The following is a 22565-nucleotide window of genomic DNA, read 5'->3' as shown; positions in this document are numbered from 1 at the left end:
CTTGTTATGCCAATACCACCTTTGTGTCCACCATGCACCCTGCAATGTATGATTCCAAAGTACCTAAGTTCAACATCTTTGTGCTCAACATCTTGCCTCAAGTTCTACTAATCCATCTTAATGCCCTTGCCTCAAGGGCGGCATGTCATTTGTAATATTAGACATGCAAGAATGCTTAATACCACCAAAGATGTCTCACTTTGTTTTCCACATGAATGCCCAATACTATTGCAAGAATCATTGATAAGCCATTTGGATCACACTACATGTTTTATACATCTATAGACACCATATAAAGATAGATCAATCTTGCTCTATCTATCCTAATTTTTGAGCTACTCTCAAAAATCTCTCTTCTTCTAATATCATCTTGAACAATTCAAAGTCATTGGTTGGAGAGTTAGTAGAATGTTACCACCTAAGAGCATACAATTCAAAGGATGCAAGCATTGTGGCACACAAAGTGTTGCTTGAGCTAGATGCTTGAATATTATTCTAAAAAAGAAATTTTTAGATGCCAAAAATCTCTGAAGGTGAAATGCCAAAAATACAAGCAAAGACCTAATCGCATGTGACATTATGGAAGCGCATGGTTTGGGCCCCATATGAATACAAAAAAGTAATAGAATCCATGAGAATTATTGTGTCTTTATTATATTAGTAATATTACATCATATTTGAGGGTATATTTACTATTATTAAGGATAAAAAGATATTCTTGATATTTCAACATACTCAAGGGATATATATGATATTTTTTCAAAAGTAAAATAAAAATATCTTATTTCAACATTAGAAGTATTAACTTGTTTTAGACCAAATATTAAAACTTAACTAAACCTAAGTGTAATTATAATATTTGTAAAACTTGAAAAAGACTTAAAATACTTTGTTGTTTCAAAATGATGTTTTAAAAGAGACTCAAATTACAGTAAACATATAAATATAAATGAATCAACATATGGATTTTATGTATTTTGATAGTGAAAATCTTATAATAGTGCTTTAAACAATAAAATCATAAAATTTTCATTAAAATAAAACATAAGAATAATATATTGGCATGATCATATATATTTTCAGTTTGAGAGGATGCATCTCATATGTATCTTCAATCTACAGAATAATTAAACCAACACTAATTGAAGTATTATCAGCCGAAAAAACCCAATGAATCATCCATCCCAAGTGGTATGTTTTCATCGGCGAGCACCGCTCATCCAATATGGATGAATTCGAAATCATCAACAGCAACGAACTCATCCATTTGGACGAATTAGCGAGGGGAAGAAGCTTCGATCTTCGAGGCCATGAAGACGATGAGCAGTTGATATATTATTTTTATTGTCTTTTCGGGGTTTTGCAGTTGCGCGCCCTGTCGCCGCGCAGCTTTAAACCCCCCTTTTTTCTGCCATTCCGATTTGCTTTTGGTCCATCGCTGGACTCCGGAGGTTGACGGAGGGGCCGCAGCCAAGTCCTTGAAACGTTGCTGAAAGCTCTCAAAGGCCACTCTTCAGCTTGGCTGTGTGATAAAAGTAGTCATCTCTAGGTTTAGGGTTTTGAGTCTTTCGGGGGTTTTCACATTGATGGGAACCGGGTTGCAAGAATCTCCACCCATCGCAGTCTCGGAGAGGCTCTGCAGTGTGGTGTGTGTTGAAATACCTTAGCTGAAGTCGGCTGTGGTGAGTCGATTCTGCCACCCTTTCCGAATTCTACTATTGCTGCTTTGCAGATTGAATCTTATGAGTTACTGAGACGTTGAAGTTTTGCGCGTGTGGCTTCGTGTTGTTTCGGCGTTGTATCGAATGAGATTTTTTTTTGCTTGGATGAATACTTCACCGTCTTCGTGATCGTTGCATCGTTGTGCAGTGGCGTGGGTTTTGAATTCTTAATTTTTAAAGTTTATGACAGGTTTTTTTATTTTTATTTTTATTTTCATTTTAGTGCTCTACCAGTTTACGGCTTGAGAGCAGTAGAGTGGCCAACACGGATAGGGAATATCAGAAACAGGATGATTTGTTTCGTTTTTTATGTTTACTTTTCTATTTGCCTTGTTGGTGTAGGTTGCTGTTGTGGATGGTAGAGAAAACAGTTATTTTTTATTATTTTACGAAGTTTTGCTTTTTTGGAATTACATCTCTTCTGATGCTGCGAAGTTTTTTTTTTTTTTTTTTTTTTTTTTTTTTTTTTTTTTTTTTCCCGTCGTTTTGATAGGGGCGAGATAATTGAAATCCCTAATGCCCGCCTAGGGATTGGCAACCATGATGCCAAGGCTGACGAGCTTCAGCGGCATCCGGCAGGCAGGCCGGTTAGCTTTGCAGAACAGTTTGCGGCAAAGTTTCCTGAATCCTTTCAACGTCTCAAAGCATTTTTCTGGAGCTGCCGCGCACGAGATTGAGAAAACAGATGACGTCCTCGAGCCGTCCCAAATTCGAAATGTTGCTATAATTGCGCATGTTGACCATGGGAAAACTACGCTTTTGGACCGTATACTTCGTGAGTGTGGTGCCAATGTCCCGCACGAGCGCGCCATGGACTCCATCACCCTGGAGCGAGAGCGAGGGATTACCATCTCTTCGAAGTACACGTCCGTCTATTGGGGAGGAATGCAAATGAATGTAGTTGATACTCCTGGGCACGCTGATTTTGGAGGTGAGGTGGAGAGGGTTGTGGGAATGGTGGAAGGATGTGTCCTCGTTGTGGATGCCGGAGAGGGTCCACTTGCCCAGACGAAATTTGTGGTAGCCAAATCTCTCAACCTCGGCATTAGACCCATCCTCTTGCTTAACAAAGTGGACCGTCCATCGGTTACAGAGCAACGTTGTGGAGAGGTGGAAAGCATGATTTTTGACTTGTTTGCGAATCTTGGTGCAACTGATTCGCAACTAGAATTTCCGGTTCTTTATGCATCAGCAAAAATGGGATGGGTGTCGAGAACATACACTAAGGGTGAGGATGCTGGCTTCCAATGCAGCATGGCACCCCTCATGGAAACTATCGCTGAACACATTCCTCCGCCGAAAGGAGATCTCTCTTCACCGTTCAAGCTCCTGGTTTCTATGATGGATCACGATTCATATCTAGGCCGTCTGGTTACTGGACGTATTTCATCTGGTGTTGTTCGTGTGGGTGATCGGATACACGGTCTTCGCAGCGGTGAAGCAAACACCTCAGTGGCCTTTGACGAGGGCAAAGTGATAAAGCTTATGAAGAAAAACGGGATGACGAGTGTCCTTGTCAACAGTGCTGGAGCTGGAGATATCGTGTCCATAGCTGGGCTTTCCGAACCATCGATTGGGCATACTGTTGCCGCTGTGGACGTGACGGAAGCTCTCCCAGCTGCTGCCATGGACCCGCCTACCTTGTCGATGACCTTCAGTGTGAATGACTCTCCATTAGGAGGTCGTGATGGAAACCAGCTTACGGGTCCGAAAATTGGTGAGCGGTTAATGGTTGAGTCCCGGAGCAATTTGTCTATTGCTGTGATCCCTACGCCCAGGCAGGACGCGTACGAAGTTCAAGGTCGGGGGGAACTTCAGTTGGGCATATTACTGGAGAATATGCGGCGGGAAGGTTTTGAGCTTTCAGTCTCACCTCCGGCGGTATTATATAAGATGGAAAACGGAAAGAAGTTGGAACCTATCGAGGAAGTTGTAATCGAAGTAAACGACGACCACGCCGGCCTTGTCATTGAGGCACTTTCTCACCGCCGTGCTGAGATGCTCGACATGGGTCCATGTCCAGAGAGCGTTGGTCGCACGCGACTGACTTTCACGTGCCCCTCAAGAGGTCTTGTTGGCTACCGTAGTGTTTTTTCCACTGATACTCACGGGACAGGGTTCCTCCACAGGGCCTTCCTCACATACGGGAAGTATCGGGGCCCACTTGGAAATGTGCGGAAAGGAGTTTTGGTTTCAATGGCTGGGGGCACAATTACTGCTCATGCACTCATGGGCCTTGAAGCAAGAGGCATTTTGTTTGTGAAGCCAGGAATGGAGACTTATGATGGCATGATCGTTGGCGAACACACTCGGGAGACTGACCTCGAGGTTAACCCAGTGCGGACTAAGGAATTAAATAATATTCGGTCGGCTGGTAAAGATGAGAATGTTCGATTGTCACCTCCGAGACTGATTAACTTGGAGGAGGCCATTGGCTACGTCCAGGGTGATGAAATTATTGAAGTAACGCCAAAATCAGTGCGGTTACGGAAGTCTATATTGGATTCGTCAAGGCGCAAGGCAGTAAAACGAGTAAAAAAGGAGTAGATATGCACAGGTAGGCACCCTCATGTTGTTGAAAACCAGACATCATCTGAAGTATATAGAGATTAAGACATGCCGTACCTATGAGTATGTAGGCTGTCTTTGTGTCGTGAGGTGCAAATTTTCGGAATCTTGTGTGTTTTTAGATCTTGTATCAGGGTTTTGTAAGCCCTTTTGGAAAATGAATTGAATTTAATTAGGGCGCAGCGTAACCATTGACGTTTTAATCCGCCACGACTATCTATCTGTTTTATCAGTTTTGAAATGCTAGGGAACTTGCATGCGTGCCTGAAAGGAGTTGCCTCGGTTCACTCTAAATAGGTGGATGGTTTACGTCGAAGAAATTAAAACACGATGCATCTGCTTGTATTTAGAATAAAATAGAACAAAATAGGACAAAATGTTATAACATAACCCTCGTATAACATCCTGGTTATACTTCGTCTTTTTGTTAACACGTACTACTACATCATTAAAAAAAACTAGTTAAATTTTTTGTAGTATGCTTATTCTGAAGCATAATGAACTAAAAGAAAAAAAATTATCTCAAAACTTGAAAATAGGTTGGTCGGGCCTATACACTAGCTAGTTTCGACATTGTAGGTTTATGAGTCCCATTTGCTTTCTATATCTGCTTTTCGGTGAGGAAGTATTGATTGCTTTTAACTCAAGAATCTACTCTACAGAACTGATTAACTCTGTTTTCCTGATTTTGAACTTGCAGATATGAGAGTATTTGCTGCGACATCAACTATCCTGTTGATTTTCTAGGAGGTAGTAGCACAGTCTTGTGCTGAAGAGTACAACTGAATACGTTCTGTTGGCAGTGCACATTCTAGGAAGCACCTGCCAAGTCAAGTTCTTTGATTGGCCAAAAGCTTTTGTGGCAGTCTTTTTGGTCTGTTGACGAAAGCATGTTGGATGCTAAAATTCATTAGTGGAATTAGGTCTTTACTACAGAATACAACGACGATACGTAATTTTCTTTATACAAAATGATGTTATCCGTCGAATTTATATATTTTTAGCAACTAGATTAACGATTGAATTCATTATTGGGTGAAAGTCATAATACTCGTTAAGGATTAATTTCACCATGAATCGTGTCAACTTTGATTCTGGGCTGGCAAGTACGTGTCCACCTAATAGCTTTTGCTTAGTTAAGAATTGAAATCCTTCTTTGATTCTACCTTGATACTTGATTGGTTCTCCACGCTATGGAGTTTCACAACTGAATTTTTAAGCGAAGTGGTCTGTTCTATCCTTGATCGACATTTCCTGCTAGCTTTTAAGATCATCCAAAGACTTGAGTGTCTACTTCAGGAATTGCAGCGTAAACTGTCATACCGTTGCGCTTCGCCACATTTTTTCATGATAGAATGGAGGACTTGCATGTTTAACAGCTTATTTACAATGAGCGAGATATAAAATTCATCGTAACATGTTACATCTACACGCCATGCTCCTGATATTTGCAACAATAGCGTAATAGAGAATATTTCTCCGAGTATTTCTTCAAAACTGTGCAAGGATGTTGGTCTTCGCATTTTTTAACGCAAATTGTAACAAAACAATCTGTTAAGCAGTTGTCCATTAAGTGGATATAAAAAGTTCAATTGTGAAAGTAGTAGACAGTGGCTTACACAGCGCATTGACAACTGTGTTATTACATACAATATGGATAAGAGTTTTAGGCTTGGGTTGGCAGCGAGGAATAGATCACAGCTAAGACTAGGGGAATGGACACAAATTCGTCAAAATGTCAGCGGGCATAATACAGCTCAACCACAGTGTAAAATGATAGAAATATATTTCGTCGCAGGTGGTGAGGTGGATGCTAGCTTAGTGATGGTGAAGAGTAAATGAAAAGAGCTGGAAGTGGGGGATGGAAGGGAAGGGAAGATGGTCAATTGCGGAGAGACTGACGATATGCACAAACGCAAAGGAGCAATTATGATTACGAGATGGAGCTCACAAGGCTTTGCATTTGCGAGGACCTGCACAGGAAGAGGACGGACGGACTCTCTGCCCTGGGGACTAGTCAACGAATAAAACGTCTACAAAACTTGCCACCCTCGCCGCGCTAACCAGGATCATCAGAAGAATCGTTGACAGGAACACCATCGATCCAGCGTTGGCTTTCTCACCAGAATAGACAACACCGATGCTGAATTCATAAAATTACAGTGATCCTATCTACGCCTTGGCAGATTCTAGCGTGGCTGCGTTGTTCTGGTTGGCAAGAATTCTCTCGTACACGCCCCTGATCTTCAAACCGCAGATGGTCTGGAACAGCCCAGTGCCATTGTTGCTGCCGGGGAAGTCGGCGTGCTTCAGCATCTGTTGCGTGATCTCTCCGTAGAACTTGGTGGAGATGTTGCTCAAGTGGGACTCTACGTAGATGAGCTCGTCGAGCTTGTCGAACTGGCCGTCCATCTCGAGCACCGACACCTCGTTGCCATAGTAGGTGTCTGGCCCGTAGAAGAACTTGATGCCGGGGTACGAGCATGTGAGCTTGCGTCCGCAGGGAATCCAGGAGATCGTGGAGCCCTCGTCGAAGAGGTAGACGGGCTCGAAGAATGGCACACCCTCCTTCATCACCATGCGTACCCTCAAGACCTTCCCTTCGTTGTCGTCGGGGATGAGCTGAGTGGGCAACACCTGGATGACTACATCGGCGTACTGTTTCTGGGGGTCTGTTCACAATCACAGTTCTGTATTTAGAGTTCTGTATTGTCACCACCTAGTTCTGCAACATTCAGGACATCATAAGCATAATGACACGACGGGCTCTACATAGGCCATACACGGAATGAGTTTAAGCACCGTCACAAATCAAAACATGCAATTCGAAGGTTCCGGGACGTACCAATGAAGGCATCGAAGTCGGGCTTGCGGGCAGCAATACTGGCCTTGATGCTCTCGAGGCTGTGTCCTCTTTCAGCCATGTCACGCTGCACATAGATTCACAGCGTCAGTCGAACGAGAAGCCAGAGAAATAGCAGGCAGCGTCTAGGTAGCGAGAGACAGAGATGGAACAGAGCATGTATCCACTACGAACTCCCTGCTGGGATGTATCAACGTGGAGACCAGATCCTCAGCCGCAAATGATGTGGAACAGAGGATGCATGGTTACAACAAAGGGTAAGAGTTTTCAAGTCTTCAGAGGTAGCAGACCTGGATCTTCCAGGCAAACTTGACGTCGTCGCTGATGTCCAGGTAGATACTGAAGTCCAGCAACTCCCTCACACGCTCGTCGTACCTGCTCAGCGCTGAACACATAAATACAGATAGCAGGGGAAGGTAGAAACTGTTTCTTCACTTGGATGTACCATCAATGAGTATCTCTTCGTCAGAGGCAAACAGCGTCGACACCCAAGTTTCACATTTTTAACACACAGCGCGCAGGAAGTAGCGTAGATTTCGTTTATTCAGATTGCTCCAGTCAGTTGAGTACATTCGGATGAATGTGATATCATTGATTTCGTATTCAACGATTGTATCTGTCCAGACGGGCAATGCGTGTGGTGATATTGACATCATAACACAGCGGGGTTGGCGGAAAGGGTGGAAAAGCAAAATCCCAGATTACTGGGTAATATATCACCTCACATGAGAGGTAGAGGCATTGGGATTAGACTACTGCCCAACTCACGACCAAGTTTGGAGACGAACACCCTATGGCCTTCAATGCAACAGAATCTCGCGGGTGTTTGAGCGCCATTGCGCAAGGGGAATGATCTACATCCTCGAAATTGACGTAACGTGGAGCCCCTGCCTTTAGGGGTTCGGAAAGAGTGGTCCGAATTGGTCGAGAATTTGTGGATTCTTTTGGAGGGGGAGGAGGAGGTAGAGAAGAAGAAAGAAAAGCGAAGAAGGAAGAGAAATCGCGGCCCTACACATTGGTTCGAAATCCTACAGGTGACTTAAGTGCGATTAGATGCACAAACACACACATAGCACCCAATTGATCAAATGAATTTCCCAGGTGTGTAGGGAAACTCACATTGGGTGCAGACCCTCGATGACGAGAATCTTAGGAGGGTGGATGGTCTCGGGAGCATCCAACAGCCCGGTGACGTGGTTGTAGATCGGCTTCTCTACAGACTTGCCCTCCTTCAACGCCTTAACTTGCTCATACATGAGATCGAAGTTGTTAGCCCTGGGGTCCAGAGCGGTCACAGCCGCCTCCTTACGACCATACCTGTCCAGGGAGTGGTAGTCATCCAAACAAATCACAGTGGTAGTGTCACTGATCAAGGTGTTGGAATCAGGGTTGCCACCTTTCGGGGGGGACGCAGCTCCACCAAACACAGACGTCAACCTACGCATGAACGTCGACTTCCCGCACCCAGAATCAGCAGCCAAACCGATCACAACAGTCTTGCCATCAGCAGCCTTGCACACCACCACGGCTCTCCTGCCGGCACCCTTGGACACAACATCGGCACTCTTGAACCTCGCAACCTGGCTCACTCTCGCGACGCTCTGGCCATGGAAAGCAGATGTCAGCTGCACAGAGCGCACAGACTTGACGGACTTCACACTTCCCAAGCGGGGTGTGAACACAGTCTTCGACGCAGCGGAGGTGCATGCCATGGCTGCCATTGTGGGGCGGGGGATTCCACACCAAAAACCTACCTTAGACAATACACTAGCAAGCAATAACTCCAGCTGCGGGACTTGCTAGAAAAGTTGTGTTTTTGCACAATGGGGCCTCCTCAAAACGCCCAGTCTAGCTCCACAAAGCTTGTCCATGGACGAGGAGGGGCCTTATCCGCGCGAGAGGCGAAGGCGTTGCCTTATCTGGGACATCCATTTCTCCACGGTGAGGGAGCCACTCGTTACCTATCCGGCCACAACGTGGCCCCCTCTAATTCGCCTCCACTGTACTATCTATTTCTCCCTTTGCAAATTTTTTTCTTTTTTTTCGCCACAATTCTCCAGCTCTTTTTCATGTCCCTTTGATGTGCCAATGACCCCTTTCGCCCAAAATTGTGCAAGAATTCTCCTGGCGTTTCGAATCAACCTGCACAGTTACTGCAATTTTGAGCCCAGTTGCTGTTGGGTTTTGTGTTTCAGTGCGTTTCCAATGTGGACGAGACCTCTGTGGCGGGGCCATAATGAATGAATGAAGGCTTCGCTTTGTCACTGAATTTTTGTGCACCACTAGTGTGTGTGTGTGGAGAGTATATCAATATACAAGAACTTGGTTTCTAGCAGTCGGTCGAAGCTTTACAATCCTGCTGCTGGGAATGTGAAACCGCATTGACAGCGGTGAAAGAGCTCATGTGGATGCTTTGCTTACACTGAAGGGTTAAGATTGTAGTAACATTCCACTTTTCATATTTAACTTTACTTTAAGTCATTTTCTAGTCTTGATTTATTCTTCTTCAATGAAGAAAGTTGGAGCACCATTGGTTGGAAATTATTCTCAAAACACATCATGGATTGAGTTCCACAGTTTTTTTTTGCAACACTAGCTCACAATTTGTGTGCGGTATTATTAGAAAAAACCCAATATATCATGATAAATATTTAAAATGAAGGAAAAGGAATTATTAATTAATATTCTTATTATATATCATAGTAATACATGTCTTTAAAAAATTATATATATATATATATATATATATATACTTTGTGATATAAATAAAAAATATTCAACTAGATGCATAAACAAGTAATTATAATTGTTAAATTTCCTACACACTTCAACAACTTTTTTATAAAATTAAAGAAAAATATAAAGAATCTAAAATACCTCTAATATGTATTTCTTAATTTTACAAACAGGTAAAAATAAATATTAATGACAAAAAGAGCATAGCAATATCTTCACTCTAAGAATCAAGAAATTTGAATTCAACTCAAGACAAGATGTGGATACGGCTTTATGACCATTTTTAATCTTTAGTTATTTAGATTAGGATCAGCATAATTACTAAATGAACAAACAATCTATTCTTAAAATTATTATTTTCTTTTATCTTTTAGCTTCAAAATAATTTGGAAAAAATGTGTTAAGTATATCAAATTAAACAAGTGTCAACCACCACATTATGTGAAAATATAACTTTATTCATTTACTTAATTTTGGTTTGCTTATAAATCTCTTGGAATGTCTAAATAAATCATACAATAGTATAACCTATACCAACAGATAATTGTTTTAGTATTTAATTATAGATGGATAAAATTTAAATATTTGTATTTGTTTTTAATAGAAAATACATGTATTTTTAAAATAAAAAAGTAGATCCCAAGATTAAAGATTGTTTTTGTTTAAATATCCATAATTTATGTCAGATATAAATTTGGAATATGTTTTTATATTAAATGTTCTTGATTTATTATTAATTCTTTTATATTTTAAATTTATACAATCATAAAAAATCATCAATATGGAATATAATATATAATTTTTTTTTACATTTTTTAAACTCTGCATGTTAAAAAATAAGAAAACCAATTTTTCTTGGACATAGAATAATAAAACATCTTAAAGTAAAAAACTATATCTTAAATTTTTTTACTGATTTTGTTAAAATTAATAAAAGTTCTTTAATTGTACAAAATAAATTAAAGAAATTTTTTACCTAGTATGATAAATTAAATTCTTATATTAGAATTCAAATATCAAAGATTTAAATTTTATAAGTTCACAAATAGAATATAAGCAAGTAAAAATAAATAAATAGACTATAAATTTTATTTATTTAATAAAATTATATAATATATAAAATTTTAGTTCTTTTTTTCTAGATTATAAAGACTTGTCAATTACACGCTATTAATTTTTGTTTTAAAAAAACGAATAGCCAACCAAGATTTAAGAATTATTATAAACATAAATAAAAACCTAAAAGATTCAAAAAGATTTCTTATAAATTAAAACATTTGAAGGTTAAGATTATTTGATTTTGATAAGAATTATTTTAAAATATGACTAAAAAACTCTAAATAAAAAGAGAGCCAAAATCACACAACACAAAGAAGAGAAAAAACACTTTCTATAGAAAATGAATCATTTACAATATGTATTTTCTAAAACAAAAGCAATGGTTTTCCTATACCAAAATTACCATAACATCTATCCTCCTACTTTGGTAAAAGATGTGTTTCTTGTGATATTATTATTATCATTATCATATCATAAATTTTTTATCACTTGAATTAATTACTTTCTAAGAAAATATTATTTAGAGAATACCACATCATAAACATTTATAAAAACATACGTTATCTAATACATAGAATTTGCATTGTATTTGTTCCCCCATATTGTACAAAGTACACACCAAATTTACCAAGTACCATTTTAACGGACGTGTTTAGTTAATTAGTTAGTTACTTAGTTAGTTAGTTGGTTTTCCCCTCTAAATTTCAAAACAATTGTGGAATATGATACAATTGCTGAGACAGAGAAAGTGATGTGGATTTGTGTCGCGGGCATGGCGGGGAACTAACTGGGTTTTGGGGCCGACTCCCAAGGACAGCAAACGAAGCAAAGGCTTTGCTTCAATCAAGCCCCGCCCGACGATGAAGCTGGCTTCGAATTAGAACTCGGGTGTTGATGGCGCCAGGGTTTGCAGCTTCTCAACGAGACCAATTCTGCAGCTCGGGTGGTGGTGGTGGTGTTGTTTGTTTCTCAGGGACGCGTCGATGGTGTGTTAGGGTTTAGAGGCAGGAGCCGGTTTCGTTGATGGCGGTTTAGTTTGTCCATCAGGATGGCTCATTAAGCAGCTGGCGTTGACTGATCGTTGTGGTGAAGCGGTTCCTGAGATTTTTTGTTTTGTTTTTTGTTCCTGTATTGTGACCGATCGTCACAATGTTCACGCCAGGACGTGCAAGGAAACCGGCAAGTCGAGTGAAGGAGAGGGAGAGCTACGGGGGAGGAGAGGTTGCCGCGACGCCGAAATCGGTAGTGCCGCTGCCTTATGTTGCTCCCTCGCGTGCTCTGCCATCGCCGTGGCCCTCACCTGCTCCCAATGCTGCCAGACCCTCACCTGCCCCTACTGTTCCCAGGTACTGTATGCGAGGTTGAATCTAAGTGCAGCGGATGTTTGAATTGCTATCGCCAATGTTGCGTTTCGATGCCGTCGGGTGGAGACGTTGAACCTTCACTACTTCACATTCGGGTTCTGGAGTTGGATTTATTTTATTATATTTTATTTTTGTTAATATATGTCATGCATGAATCTACGATTCGTTGCGATTCTTGACAGTATCAAGGGTTTGCGAAATTTCGTGGAATCGAATCATATTCGATTGTGGTCCGAGCTGACTTGAGAATATTGGTCTAATGAAAGAAGTGTTCGCAGGGCTAGTGTTGTTCGAAATAGCGACAAAGCTGCAACTGCCGATGGCAACCACCCAGTGTTTGTGTGCGACTTGCCTCAGCAGCTGCTCAGTTCCCATGGCGACGCGACTTTTGCCACTCAGCCAGGTAATGCAACAGCTTTTGCATTGTCTAGAGTCTATGCACGACGTTTGAGTTTTTCTTTGTTCTTTTTGCATGTTTGGAGGCTTTTGTCACCTGATATCGCTTCAATTGAAGCTACGAAGTCCTCATGGTCATGTTGGTAAGTGCTTTTGCAGAAGGGGCTGTATTACAAGGTGGAATGGACCAAGGGAGTGGATTGTCATGGATTCTGCAAGGAAACCAGTTATATGTTTGGAATAACCTTCGCAGTAGCCAGAGGTGTGTCTTGGACATGCCACCACTGGGAACGATAAGCACAGAAGAGAAGTGGTTCGTTTCTCTGGTACCACATTGGACAGATGAAAACTTGGAGGTACAGTACAAGGGTTGTAGTGCAGTGAGTGTGGTTATGTGTTCCAGTAAATCACTAGCGTTGGTTTACTGGTCTGATGCTTTTTCAAATGGAGACAAACCAGCAATCACAAGCATGGATTCCGAAGACACTTCAATGCTGGATGATGGCAGCCGAAGTAGCCGCAGGGCATCTGGCGGCTGGACAGAAGGTTCAGGTACTTCAGAAGTCACATCTATCCAAGCATCAGCAACAGGCAGTCAAACTACTTGTGTGGCCATTGTGAGCCGAGCTGACGGAGAGCTCTGGAGATTTGACTGTTGTGCCGATGGTGTATCACGGGAGAGGATATCACGTGATGCAACATCAAGTGAAGTAGGATACAGCATATTTTTGTCGGAGACCTGCAGTGTGAGGAGAATTGTTTGGCGGTCACCACCTCGGGGCGCATCTCGTGAATTTTTGCTATTGACGTCTCAAAGTATTGAATGCTGGGAAGTGGAACTCACTTTAAGAGGGAATGTTTCCAAGTCTTGGGTCTATGAACTTTCGAATGATAAAGACGTTATGTCGGACTTTTCTGGACAGAAACAAGTTTGGCTGCTCGACTTACAGGTGGATGAAGAAGGGGAGCAGTTAGTGATGTTAACGGCGTCATTTAGCAGTGGGAGTACAACCTACATGCAATATCTCCTTCATTATTTTAGTTGTTCCAGTAAAAGAGAACCTAAACGCAAAGCACCTCCTCAAATCATTCTTCCTAAGGCCCAAGTGGAAGAAGAATCATTTTTTTACTCAATGCGTTTACGGATAGGAGGGCAGCCGGCAGGGTCTGTCGTCATTCTTGCTGAGGATGGGACAGCCACGGTCGCTCATGTAGGTCGAAGTGGTGCTGTCCATTTGTATAAGTTTGAAATAGTCGGTGGAGATGGGAAGGTATTGGATGCGTCTGTAGTCCCTGCTGATGACGGAGGTGCATGGATAGTGCTCACAGAGCAGGCTGGTGTTTGGGCCATTCCAGCCAAGGTAGTTTTGGCAGGAAGGGTGGAGCCCTCTGAGAGGAATCTTGCTAATCATGAAATTAGCTACCCCTCGATCAACGACGACCGATCCCAACATGTTTCAGGTGAAGCCTTGGCGCTGCAACGATCGAGCTCTGAGGCTGGTACGATGTCTTATCTCGAGTCTTTCATGTGATTTATGATACTCTGTAATGCTGCATACGGAAATACAGAACCCTATGCTTTCAATACCTGGATATTTACTTGAAGTTGATGCGTTTTTAATTGAGATGATGATGCTAGTCATGATTGGACTGTTGATTTGTCATTTAGCAATGACATCCCTTATTGATTCCTCTATCTTGGATGCTAAGCTGTAGGCGACAATCCGGATCACGGCATGATTTCTCGGCCTTCGCAAGATGAAGAAGCAGAAGCTATTGTGGGACGATTATTTCAGCAATTCCTATCCTCTGGGCAAGCGAACGAAGCTTTTGAAAAGCTGCTGCGTGCAGGAGCATTTGAAAGGGATGGCGACAAGAATGTCTTTGCTCGTTCTAGTCGGGCACTAGTTGATACATTTGCAAAGCATTGGGCATCTGGAGGTGGATCTGGATTGGCTATGGTTGCCACTGTATCATCGCAGCTTGCTGAGAAGCAGAGAAGGCACCAGCAATATCTGAATTTTCTTGCAGTGTCCAAGTGTCACGTGGAACTTCAGAACAATCTGAGTATGTTTTGGTTGAGTGCTTTTAGCTTGGTGTGTTGACTGCCGTTACCGCTCGAAGAATCAAAGCGGCACATGTAAATTGTTCATATTTATGATATGTTCATGCATGTCATCAGAAACGGTTCTTGCTGGTGGATGTCGTACATTTAACACTTGAATCAACGCGTTAGTAGAGATTTCAGTCTCATTCTATGGCAATACTATTGCTCAAGTTTGATAGATGATTGTTGATGTGCAGGAGCGGCTCTCAATGAAATTTTGGAGCATGGGGAGAAGCTGGCAAGTATGGTAGCCCTCAGAGAGTTAAATAATTCTCGTGCCCAGCTAAAACCTGCATCCCCTACAATGCTATCGCAGTTTAATGGTGGGGATATGAGTGGAGCCATATGGGACTTAGTACAGCTTGTGGGAGACAAGGCGCGAAGAAATAACGTTGTTCTCATGGACCGGGACAAAATGGAGGTCTTCTATACAAGGGTGTCCGGGCTAGAAGATTTTTTTTGGTGCATACAGCAGCATGCTGCTTTTCTAGTCCAGCGTGACCAAGCAGTAAGAGTCCAGATCGAGCGTGCATGTGAGCTTGCTAATGCCTGTAGAACAATTCTACAGGTTGCTATATCTTACCGGGATACTCAACAAGCATGGTATCCTTCACCTGAGGGCATTACCCCTTGGCACTGCAAGCAGAATGTTCGTTCTGGTTTGTGGAAGATTGCGACTATGCTATTAGAGCTCAAGGTGGAGGGAGACATGAGTGAACCAACATTGACAGCGGAGGTGATGAGACAGGTAGAAGAAATTGCAGACTTTCTATTGGAAGGCTATGCTGGTGCTATTACTGCCAAAGTGGAACGGGAAGAGGAGTACCGGGGACTGCAGATGGAGTATTGGACCCGCAGGGACCTTCTTCTCACCGCTCTTCAACAACATGCTTTTCAAGTTGCAACACAGGTTCTCCATGCCCATGAAACATGCTGTCTTCTCGCTGGCCTATTACTATGTTTTCCTTCCACTTTTGTATGCAGTACTTGGAATCTGGCATGAATCTCAGAAAAAAATGCAGATGCGGTTTATGTTTACAACTCCTATTTGTTGCTATTGCAGAACGCTGGAAGGGGTGAAAACGCCGAACAACAAAGACTCAGTATTTTGCAGAAGCTATATGCGCCACTTATAGCGCTCGCTCGGCGCCATGCAGCCTTTCCCAGCCTCCTTCAAATGTGCACCGACCTCGACGACCAGAAGCGCTTGCGTACCCTCATGGTATGTACAATTTCTTGTTTTGTCCAACTGAAATCCATGTGCTTATATTCCCGCTCGTTTAGGTTTGTTTCTTGTTAGGTTTTCTCCCGTTCTAGGTCTCATCGTGAGGCTGTCATTTGTGTTTCACCTTTAGGGAACTGTGTTCTAATACTTTGTCATTTTGTTTTGATCAGAAAGAAAGCATGGGGCTAAAGGAAGGTCGTTTTAGTCGCTTCGTGTTTGATCAATGCTATCAACAAGGTCAATATGCCCGTCTACTTCGTTTTGGGGAAGAATTTGGAGAGGAGGTTTCGGCCTACCTCGAGCAACACCCTCTTCTTTTATGGTTGCATGAGCTATTTCTGTGCAGATTTACTCGAGCATCTGGCACGTTGCATACCTTGGCCTTCTCTCAAAAGTCTGCACCTCTTAACATCAGCCATCGACGGAGGCTCTTGCAACTTGCAAAGCTGTCTGCACTGGCAGGTCATGATCTGATTTTTCTCCTGTCAGACTATTTGTGGTGTTCATGAATCTTTAATACAGCACACACACACACACACATATAAAATTTTCCTCTCCAGTACTTTGTCATTCACATGCTATGTCTCATACTCGATTTCATGCTTCGAATTCAGTTATTCATTTTATTGAAATTAATAAGTAGTATTTGAACTTGTACCTTCTGCAGGAGGGGCAGTAGGAGCAGAGGAAGAAGTTAGTCGTTTGGAAGCAGATATGGATATCCTTGCAGTACAGGTAACCTGGCACATTTCAGTATTTTGTTTCACTTAGCAATTTCAAGTGGATCTCGAATGAGTAGTAGTCGACCATGTACTTATCTGGTTACTCAAACTGGCTTCTCTTGTCATGGTTTATTGCAGCAAGATGCTCATTCTCATTACGATGCTGCACAAACAGTATTCACAATCTAATCTCGATCAAATGTGATATTGCAGGAAGTGGCGACAAAATTGGGAGTACTTGGGGAGGATGTCGTTCAACCAGTTCAGTTAGTGGAGGCTTGTTTGAATAGTGGCTCCAGGGAGCTAACATTGTGTGCATTTCGGGTGTTCACAAGTGCTGGTTCCAAATTTTGCAGTGGAAATTATAGCCTGCTGGAACAAGCCTGGCTGCGAGCAGTTGACCAGGATGATTGGTTGGGCATGAAGCGGACTTCGGAGGAGGAGGGTTGGACTGAAGATCATACTATGCAAGTTATACAGGATTCACTTCTCTACCAGGCCTCTAGGCACTGTTATGGAGAATCGCATTTGAGCAATTTTGCTAGAGATGTGAGTACAGAATCAGTTGAGAAAGTGATAGCAAAGCATCCAAGCTACTCGGAAGCTGGACAGGCGATGGTCACGGCGTTTAGGTTAGGCTTTTATTTTGGCAGTGATCTGCCAGATGGATCGCAAGACGGAGATAGTGAGCAAATGGTTGAAATATAAGTGCAATGTATGCGCTTCCTTACCTTCAGGATTGTTCTTCACAAGTGCCCTTATTCATCAAGTGCATATATGCAAAAGAGGCATCAAGAGACAATGATAGTGACAGCTCAAGCTTTGTGCTGAGGTTTTGGACGTGGGTGATCGAGTGAACGATGTCGAGCTGATTCTGTTTCTGAAAGAGCACCGCGTAATCGTAGTGCCAACAATATTCAAATTCGAGGCGACTTCGTAAAGCATCCATCCACGCAAGTGAATGAAGTGTCGAGTTACTAGCCTGAAAGAGTGTTTAAGTAGTGTCGAGTACCTTCAAGTAGGGAAACAGGACCAGATCGATGAGGTTAGGACCCACCAACGTATTTGTCTGCCCATTCAAGGGTGCTGGTTATGTATTGATTCGGCAGAGGGTTGTCGCATGACGAATACCTGTCGATTGTATTTTCTTCCATTTATGCTGTGACGTAATTATTTCATGTCTATCTGCTACTTACATAACCATGTTCAGAATGTTGCTTCGTTACTATTCCTTTCCACAAAATCCATTCCGACTGTTTTTAGTATTTCTTGCATGCTGTGCAGCGTCAACTAAATGTGATGTCACCCGTTGCGGTCAGCTGTGCATCACAACCTGTGCAGATAAACAAACAAACAAACAAACAATCAAAATCACGTGAGCTGAAACGATAATTTGCATGCGAGACAACAAAGGGAAGGTTTTGAATCGTAATGAAACCCAACAAGTTTTTTCACGACGTAGAATTTGAACATAATAAGTTCAAGAGAATGGTTGGGAGACATTGGGGCATTGGACAAGAAGAAAGGGTGGGTGGAATTTTAGTGAAGAGTTAAGAGGCCAATGATAGAATTTCAACATGTATATTATTTGAGGATGTAAACTTTTTAGGGGTTATTGAGAATTTGATCCCTAGATTGGGCATTGAAAAAAAAATGAAAATGTGTAATCAATGTTCAACTAAGTCATAAGTTAATTTTTTTAAAAGTATTTTACCTAATTTGATAAGCTCTAGGGCCTAAGGCAAGGTAATAAAACAAGAGAAAAATGAAATATATGTAAAAGTGTATACATAAAAGTGTATGAAGTATATGTAAAAGTGTATCATCCGAATTGAGAATGTCCAAGTTGGATAGTTCAACCTTTGTCATTTAGTAAAGCCTTTTTAGTTGATAATTGCAACCCTTGATTTTACAATATTTACAAGATTGTGTTTTTGGTCTCTTTACTCTTTGCCCTCTCATTACTAAAGTAGAAGGCAAACAAATGGTGAGGAGGCAAAATCTTCTACCAAGATTGGATTTAATACATATGAAGCTTTTTTAAATCCCTATTTCTTTTGTCCAAGGTTTTATCTATAGAATTCTCATTGTTTGGCATCTACAAACTATAAGATTTTTTTTATTTTTATTTTTAATTTTTTATAATTATATTAAGCTTATATTATCATATATTACATTAGTTGAAATATAAATAAACTTTAAATTCTCTATTTTGCAATGACATGATGCAAAGAAACTTGCAATATCTGTATAAATTAGATTCTTGTTGTAATCAACCATATTGCTTAAGACAAAAAAACTTAGAAATTCTAAAGCTCCATTTTATTTTTTTTAAAAAAATTATAATACTTAATTAAAAAATTAAATTTACTATGGTCATAGTATTACATCATATGAGATAATTTTTTTTATTTAGTATTTTTAAAAAATAAGAATATTAGTTTTAGATCTCTTGAAAATATATTTATAAATATATTTTTAATTTTTTGTTTATTTATACAATAATGTATTTAAAACTTAGCAACAATTGTACTTGACATATTACCTTTATAAATACAAATTATAAATCACAATTTTTTTTGTATTTATGATTTTTTTGTAACTCAAAAACTTAATATTCAACTTCATGTAATTAATGTTGATATTTATTTATTCTTTGCTGAATAATAATAATATAATATGGATTAGGAATACAAAGACAAAGGACTAAGAAATCAAGACTTACAAAAAATAAGACAATAGATTAGAAAGTAGACTATGAATAAAGCAACACTTGAATTGCCCTATTGTTTGTATTAGCAAAAGAAGTATTTCCTTTGTCTTGCGTCCATATTTATATTATGACAATTAGGTAATATAAAAGCTTCTAAGATTTTTTTAAAGATTTATGCAATATCTCAGAAGTCCAAAGAAACTTCTAAAATAGCCTTTTAAGGACAAGTGAAAATCTCAAGTATTTATAAAAGACTATGGATGTTTTTAAAAGGTCACAGAAGTTTTTTAGAAACTTCTAGACAACAATAGAAAATTTTAGAATCTCATGGTGTATTTTAAAAGATTCTAGAGGTTTCTAAAGATCCAAAAAATGTGTTTTAAAAGTCTAGAAGATATTTAAAGATTCTAGAATTTTTAAAATGTTACAAATTTTTTTTAGTAAATATCCACAACAACATTTTCTGAAAAGCATACCTAATGGCTAAATACTTTATAGTTCAACAATGGCTTTAATTTTCAATACTATAACCAAATTTTTCTAGCTTGTGTTTTCACTACCATATTTGAGTATCAAATCTTTTGTTCCTCAAAAGTAGAAAAAATGAAATTTAACTCTCTACTAATGGAAAGCAATTAGTTTCTCTACAAATTAAACAAACTATCAATAATTTTCCACATTCACTTAACTAATCACATTACAAACCAATTTATCCCTCCATAAAATGTTTTATTGCAATCAGTTGATGTATAAGGAAATATTCAAGTAATATCTTCTTACATGTTAATGTCACAATACAAGAACTAAAGGAACTGTGGCTCATCCAATCTGCACTCTCATCATGCCAAATAATCCATCAACAGCAGTACATGAGCAAGTCATGTCGCTAAGGCAAAGCTCCAAACCTGGTCAGCAACAGTTGCACCAAGGAAGAAAAAACAAAAACACAGATTGCATACAACCTAAACTACGTGCAATTGAGCACGTTTCTACAAAAAATAAGCTCCAGATGAAATCAGTAATCCCACCCCTTGATATTAAGGACTTGCAGCAAAGTGAATTCCTGTTGCGAAGCAGACAATAAGTCACTGAAATATGAGCACATCTAAGTCAGGAACAAGTCAGCAAACAACAGATGAAAACGGATTAATATAACAAAGAACCTCAGGCACAACTGGTAAAATATAAGATTGCAAGACCTGTATCAACAAGGACCTCAAACAAGGAGGGAACTATTTGCTCCATTTTCAGCTAGTTTCCTCCCAATTGCATGTGTTATTCCTACTGCAAGCGGTACTTACTTCAGGTTACTAGAAAAGATCGGCATAAGTTTATATACATATAGGCCTCGAAACACTAGCCCTGACTTATATACTTTCTTGCAAACATACTTCTACAGATCTGAAAGTGTTGCACTTGCGTCAATGGAGAGGAACGAGCTTAACGGGATTATGAGGACCTGATGGAGGATTCTATGTCCAAGTTAACTTGGACCTGCTGTAAGGCCTTGGTCGCAAAGAATCTTCCAGTAGGACAGTAAGACGAGGGTGTTGAAAACTATTAAGACGGGGAAGACAATTACTTTATGAATGAAGGTGTAGATTTTCGGGTACAAATCCTCGGAAGATGGATCTTCAATGGCGTGTTTGTAGAAATCGAAGTTTTTGGGCCCAACCGTTAATTTCACATTGTCGATCCTTTTCTTCAAAACCTGCACACACAAGTGGAATCCGACCAAACTCAGCAATTCCTACATCTGAGAAAATTCATCAGCGTCTAGCTTTCGCCAGAGCAGTACAGATTGCTGCATTGCAACTTTCACACATCACTCTTGGGGGCAACGAAAGATTCTTCCCTCCGTGTCATTTCTTTCACAAAGCTGCCAAAGTCCCGCTTATCCTTAGCCTCAAGCATCAATTTTTACGAATTTAAGTATACCTATCCTAGCATTAGGTTGGAGAATGAAGTGCAGTGGCAGAACTCGTTTCACTTGCAATTCTACCCTCGAATGAATCCAAAGCTGTTATCTTAGCTGCAAGAGCCTTTGTGGTTTTAATGCACGATAACCCGCTCATCAGAAACGGAGTCCACCAGTGCTGGCACCTGAGCATGGACGCTTGCGCCACAGTCGTCAAAATCACGCCTTGGAAAAGTAGACTCATGTAACAACGAAATCGAGGCGGTCCCCTCGCTCACGTCGCTGTTGGGTCGCAGGCCCTCCACTCCCACGCAATTGCAACCTGCACAACAGTGCGCCTGCACGTTCCGACCAAGACTTAGATGCGCAGGAGCAACATCGTCCATCGGGCCAGACACATGAATCTACAGCGTAAGGTCAAAGATGGTTTGACTCAGTAGACCTCGAACTCACGCACCTCGTCTAGTGGACCACTTCATAGATCCAATTCTTCTGTTCCTTGCTTCATGTTGAGAATGTTTAGAAAGACACAAGAGTAGTAGTAAGTAATACACAAGAGAGTTTCTAAGGAAAGAGAGCTCCACACAAAAATCTGTTGATCTGGTTGTGTCTCGTGTATACAAGAGGAGAAGGGGAGAGGATAAACAGTTCTTCTCCACTACATTCCAAATACTGTAGCTATAGTATTTATTGTAAACTACAATAAATATTATGGAGAGCGCCAGCTACATTTAATGCTCTCAACACTCCTCTTCGCTCATCATAATATTTATATAATATAAAATTTGTATAGAATTCTGATCTATATTTCTCTGTAATCTCGCAAGATCAATAATTGTTACCTCATTAAAACCTTATCTAAGAAAACCTTATTGTATTTAAGGACGAAACCATAGATGAAGGAGAAAGAATACAACATCATTTTTTTTAATTATTTAAAAATTTCATTAAATTTCTTATTTAAGAAAAGCAAGTCGCCGCATATCAATGCCATAAGTAAGTCGATGGTGGTTGCACAATGGAAGAGCTTTGGTGAAGAGATTAGCAAGGTTATTTGCAGATTCAATTTTCTTAATTATAATTGCTTGATTAGTAATCAAGTCATGGATATAACTAAAATACTTTGGATCAATATGCTTTGTTCTGTCGTCTTTAATGAAACCAACTTGCATC

At 40.5% G+C, this 22565-nt stretch overlaps 3 protein-coding genes across 4 annotated transcripts; 2 read left to right on the top strand and 1 right to left on the bottom strand.

The window, feature by feature from the left end:
- The first annotated feature begins 1360 nt into the window (after positions 1 to 1360).
- LOC112274400 (uncharacterized) lies at positions 1361 to 5317 on the top strand. The gene is made up of 3 exons (XM_024503863.3): positions 1361 to 1682; positions 2215 to 4278; positions 4990 to 5317. The coding sequence occupies exon 2, from the start codon at positions 2262 to 2264 to the stop codon at positions 4266 to 4268; it is 2007 nt and encodes a 668-aa protein (XP_024359631.1). The 5' UTR covers positions 1361 to 1682; positions 2215 to 2261; the 3' UTR covers positions 4269 to 4278; positions 4990 to 5317.
- An 878-nt stretch (positions 5318 to 6195) lies between these two features.
- On the bottom strand, positions 6196 to 8998 carry LOC112274401 (phosphoribulokinase, chloroplastic). The gene is made up of 4 exons (XM_024503864.3): positions 8272 to 8998; positions 7443 to 7527; positions 7135 to 7219; positions 6196 to 6961 (listed from the first exon to the last, which is right to left on the bottom strand). The coding sequence occupies exons 1-4, from the start codon at positions 8871 to 8873 to the stop codon at positions 6462 to 6464; spliced, it is 1272 nt and encodes a 423-aa protein (XP_024359632.1). The 5' UTR covers positions 8874 to 8998; the 3' UTR covers positions 6196 to 6461.
- A 2692-nt stretch (positions 8999 to 11690) lies between these two features.
- On the top strand, positions 11691 to 17943 carry LOC112274272 (nuclear pore complex protein NUP133). 2 transcript variants are annotated; one of them, XM_024503593.3, is made up of 9 exons: positions 11691 to 12293; positions 12590 to 12714; positions 12867 to 14207; positions 14418 to 14774; positions 15012 to 15724; positions 15878 to 16036; positions 16210 to 16501; positions 16707 to 16774; positions 16975 to 17943. In XM_024503593.3, the coding sequence occupies exons 1-9, from the start codon at positions 12097 to 12099 to the stop codon at positions 17467 to 17469; spliced, it is 3747 nt and encodes a 1248-aa protein (XP_024359361.1). In that variant the 5' UTR covers positions 11691 to 12096; the 3' UTR covers positions 17470 to 17943. The 2 variants fall into 2 exon arrangements, with proteins under 2 accessions (XP_024359361.1, XP_024359362.1); XM_024503594.3 differs by having other exon boundaries at positions 11779 to 12293; positions 14424 to 14774.
- The last annotated feature ends 4622 nt before the right edge of the window (positions 17944 to 22565 follow it).

This window comes from Physcomitrium patens, chromosome 21 (genome assembly GCF_059467195.1).
Source record: "Physcomitrium patens ecotype Gransden chromosome 21, ASM5946719v1, whole genome shotgun sequence".
Classification (NCBI taxonomy): domain Eukaryota; kingdom Viridiplantae; phylum Streptophyta; class Bryopsida; order Funariales; family Funariaceae; genus Physcomitrium; species Physcomitrium patens.
This window is presented reverse-complemented; position numbering and strand designations above follow the sequence as displayed.

Excerpts from the sequence above, each read along its gene's own strand:
- LOC112274400 (XM_024503863.3), top strand. The coding sequence starts at position 2,262 with ATGATGCCAAGGCTGACGAGCTTCAGCGGCATCCGGCAGGCAGGCCGG.
- LOC112274401 (XM_024503864.3), bottom strand. The coding sequence starts at position 8,873 with ATGGCAGCCATGGCATGCACCTCCGCTGCGTCGAAGACTGTGTTCACA. Across the intron at positions 7,528-8,271 it reads ATCGAGGGTCTGCACCCAAT|GTACGACGAGCGTGTGAGGG; the intron begins GTGAGTTTCCCT and ends AGCGCTGAGCAG. Across the intron at positions 6,962-7,134 it reads CGACTTCGATGCCTTCATTG|ACCCCCAGAAACAGTACGCC; the intron begins GTACGTCCCGGA and ends GATTGTGAACAG.
- LOC112274272 (XM_024503593.3), top strand. The coding sequence starts at position 12,097 with ATGTTCACGCCAGGACGTGCAAGGAAACCGGCAAGTCGAGTGAAGGAG. Across the intron at positions 12,294-12,589 it reads CCTGCCCCTACTGTTCCCAG|GGCTAGTGTTGTTCGAAATA; the intron begins GTACTGTATGCG and ends AAGTGTTCGCAG. Across the intron at positions 16,502-16,706 it reads AAAGCTGTCTGCACTGGCAG|GAGGGGCAGTAGGAGCAGAG; the intron begins GTCATGATCTGA and ends TACCTTCTGCAG.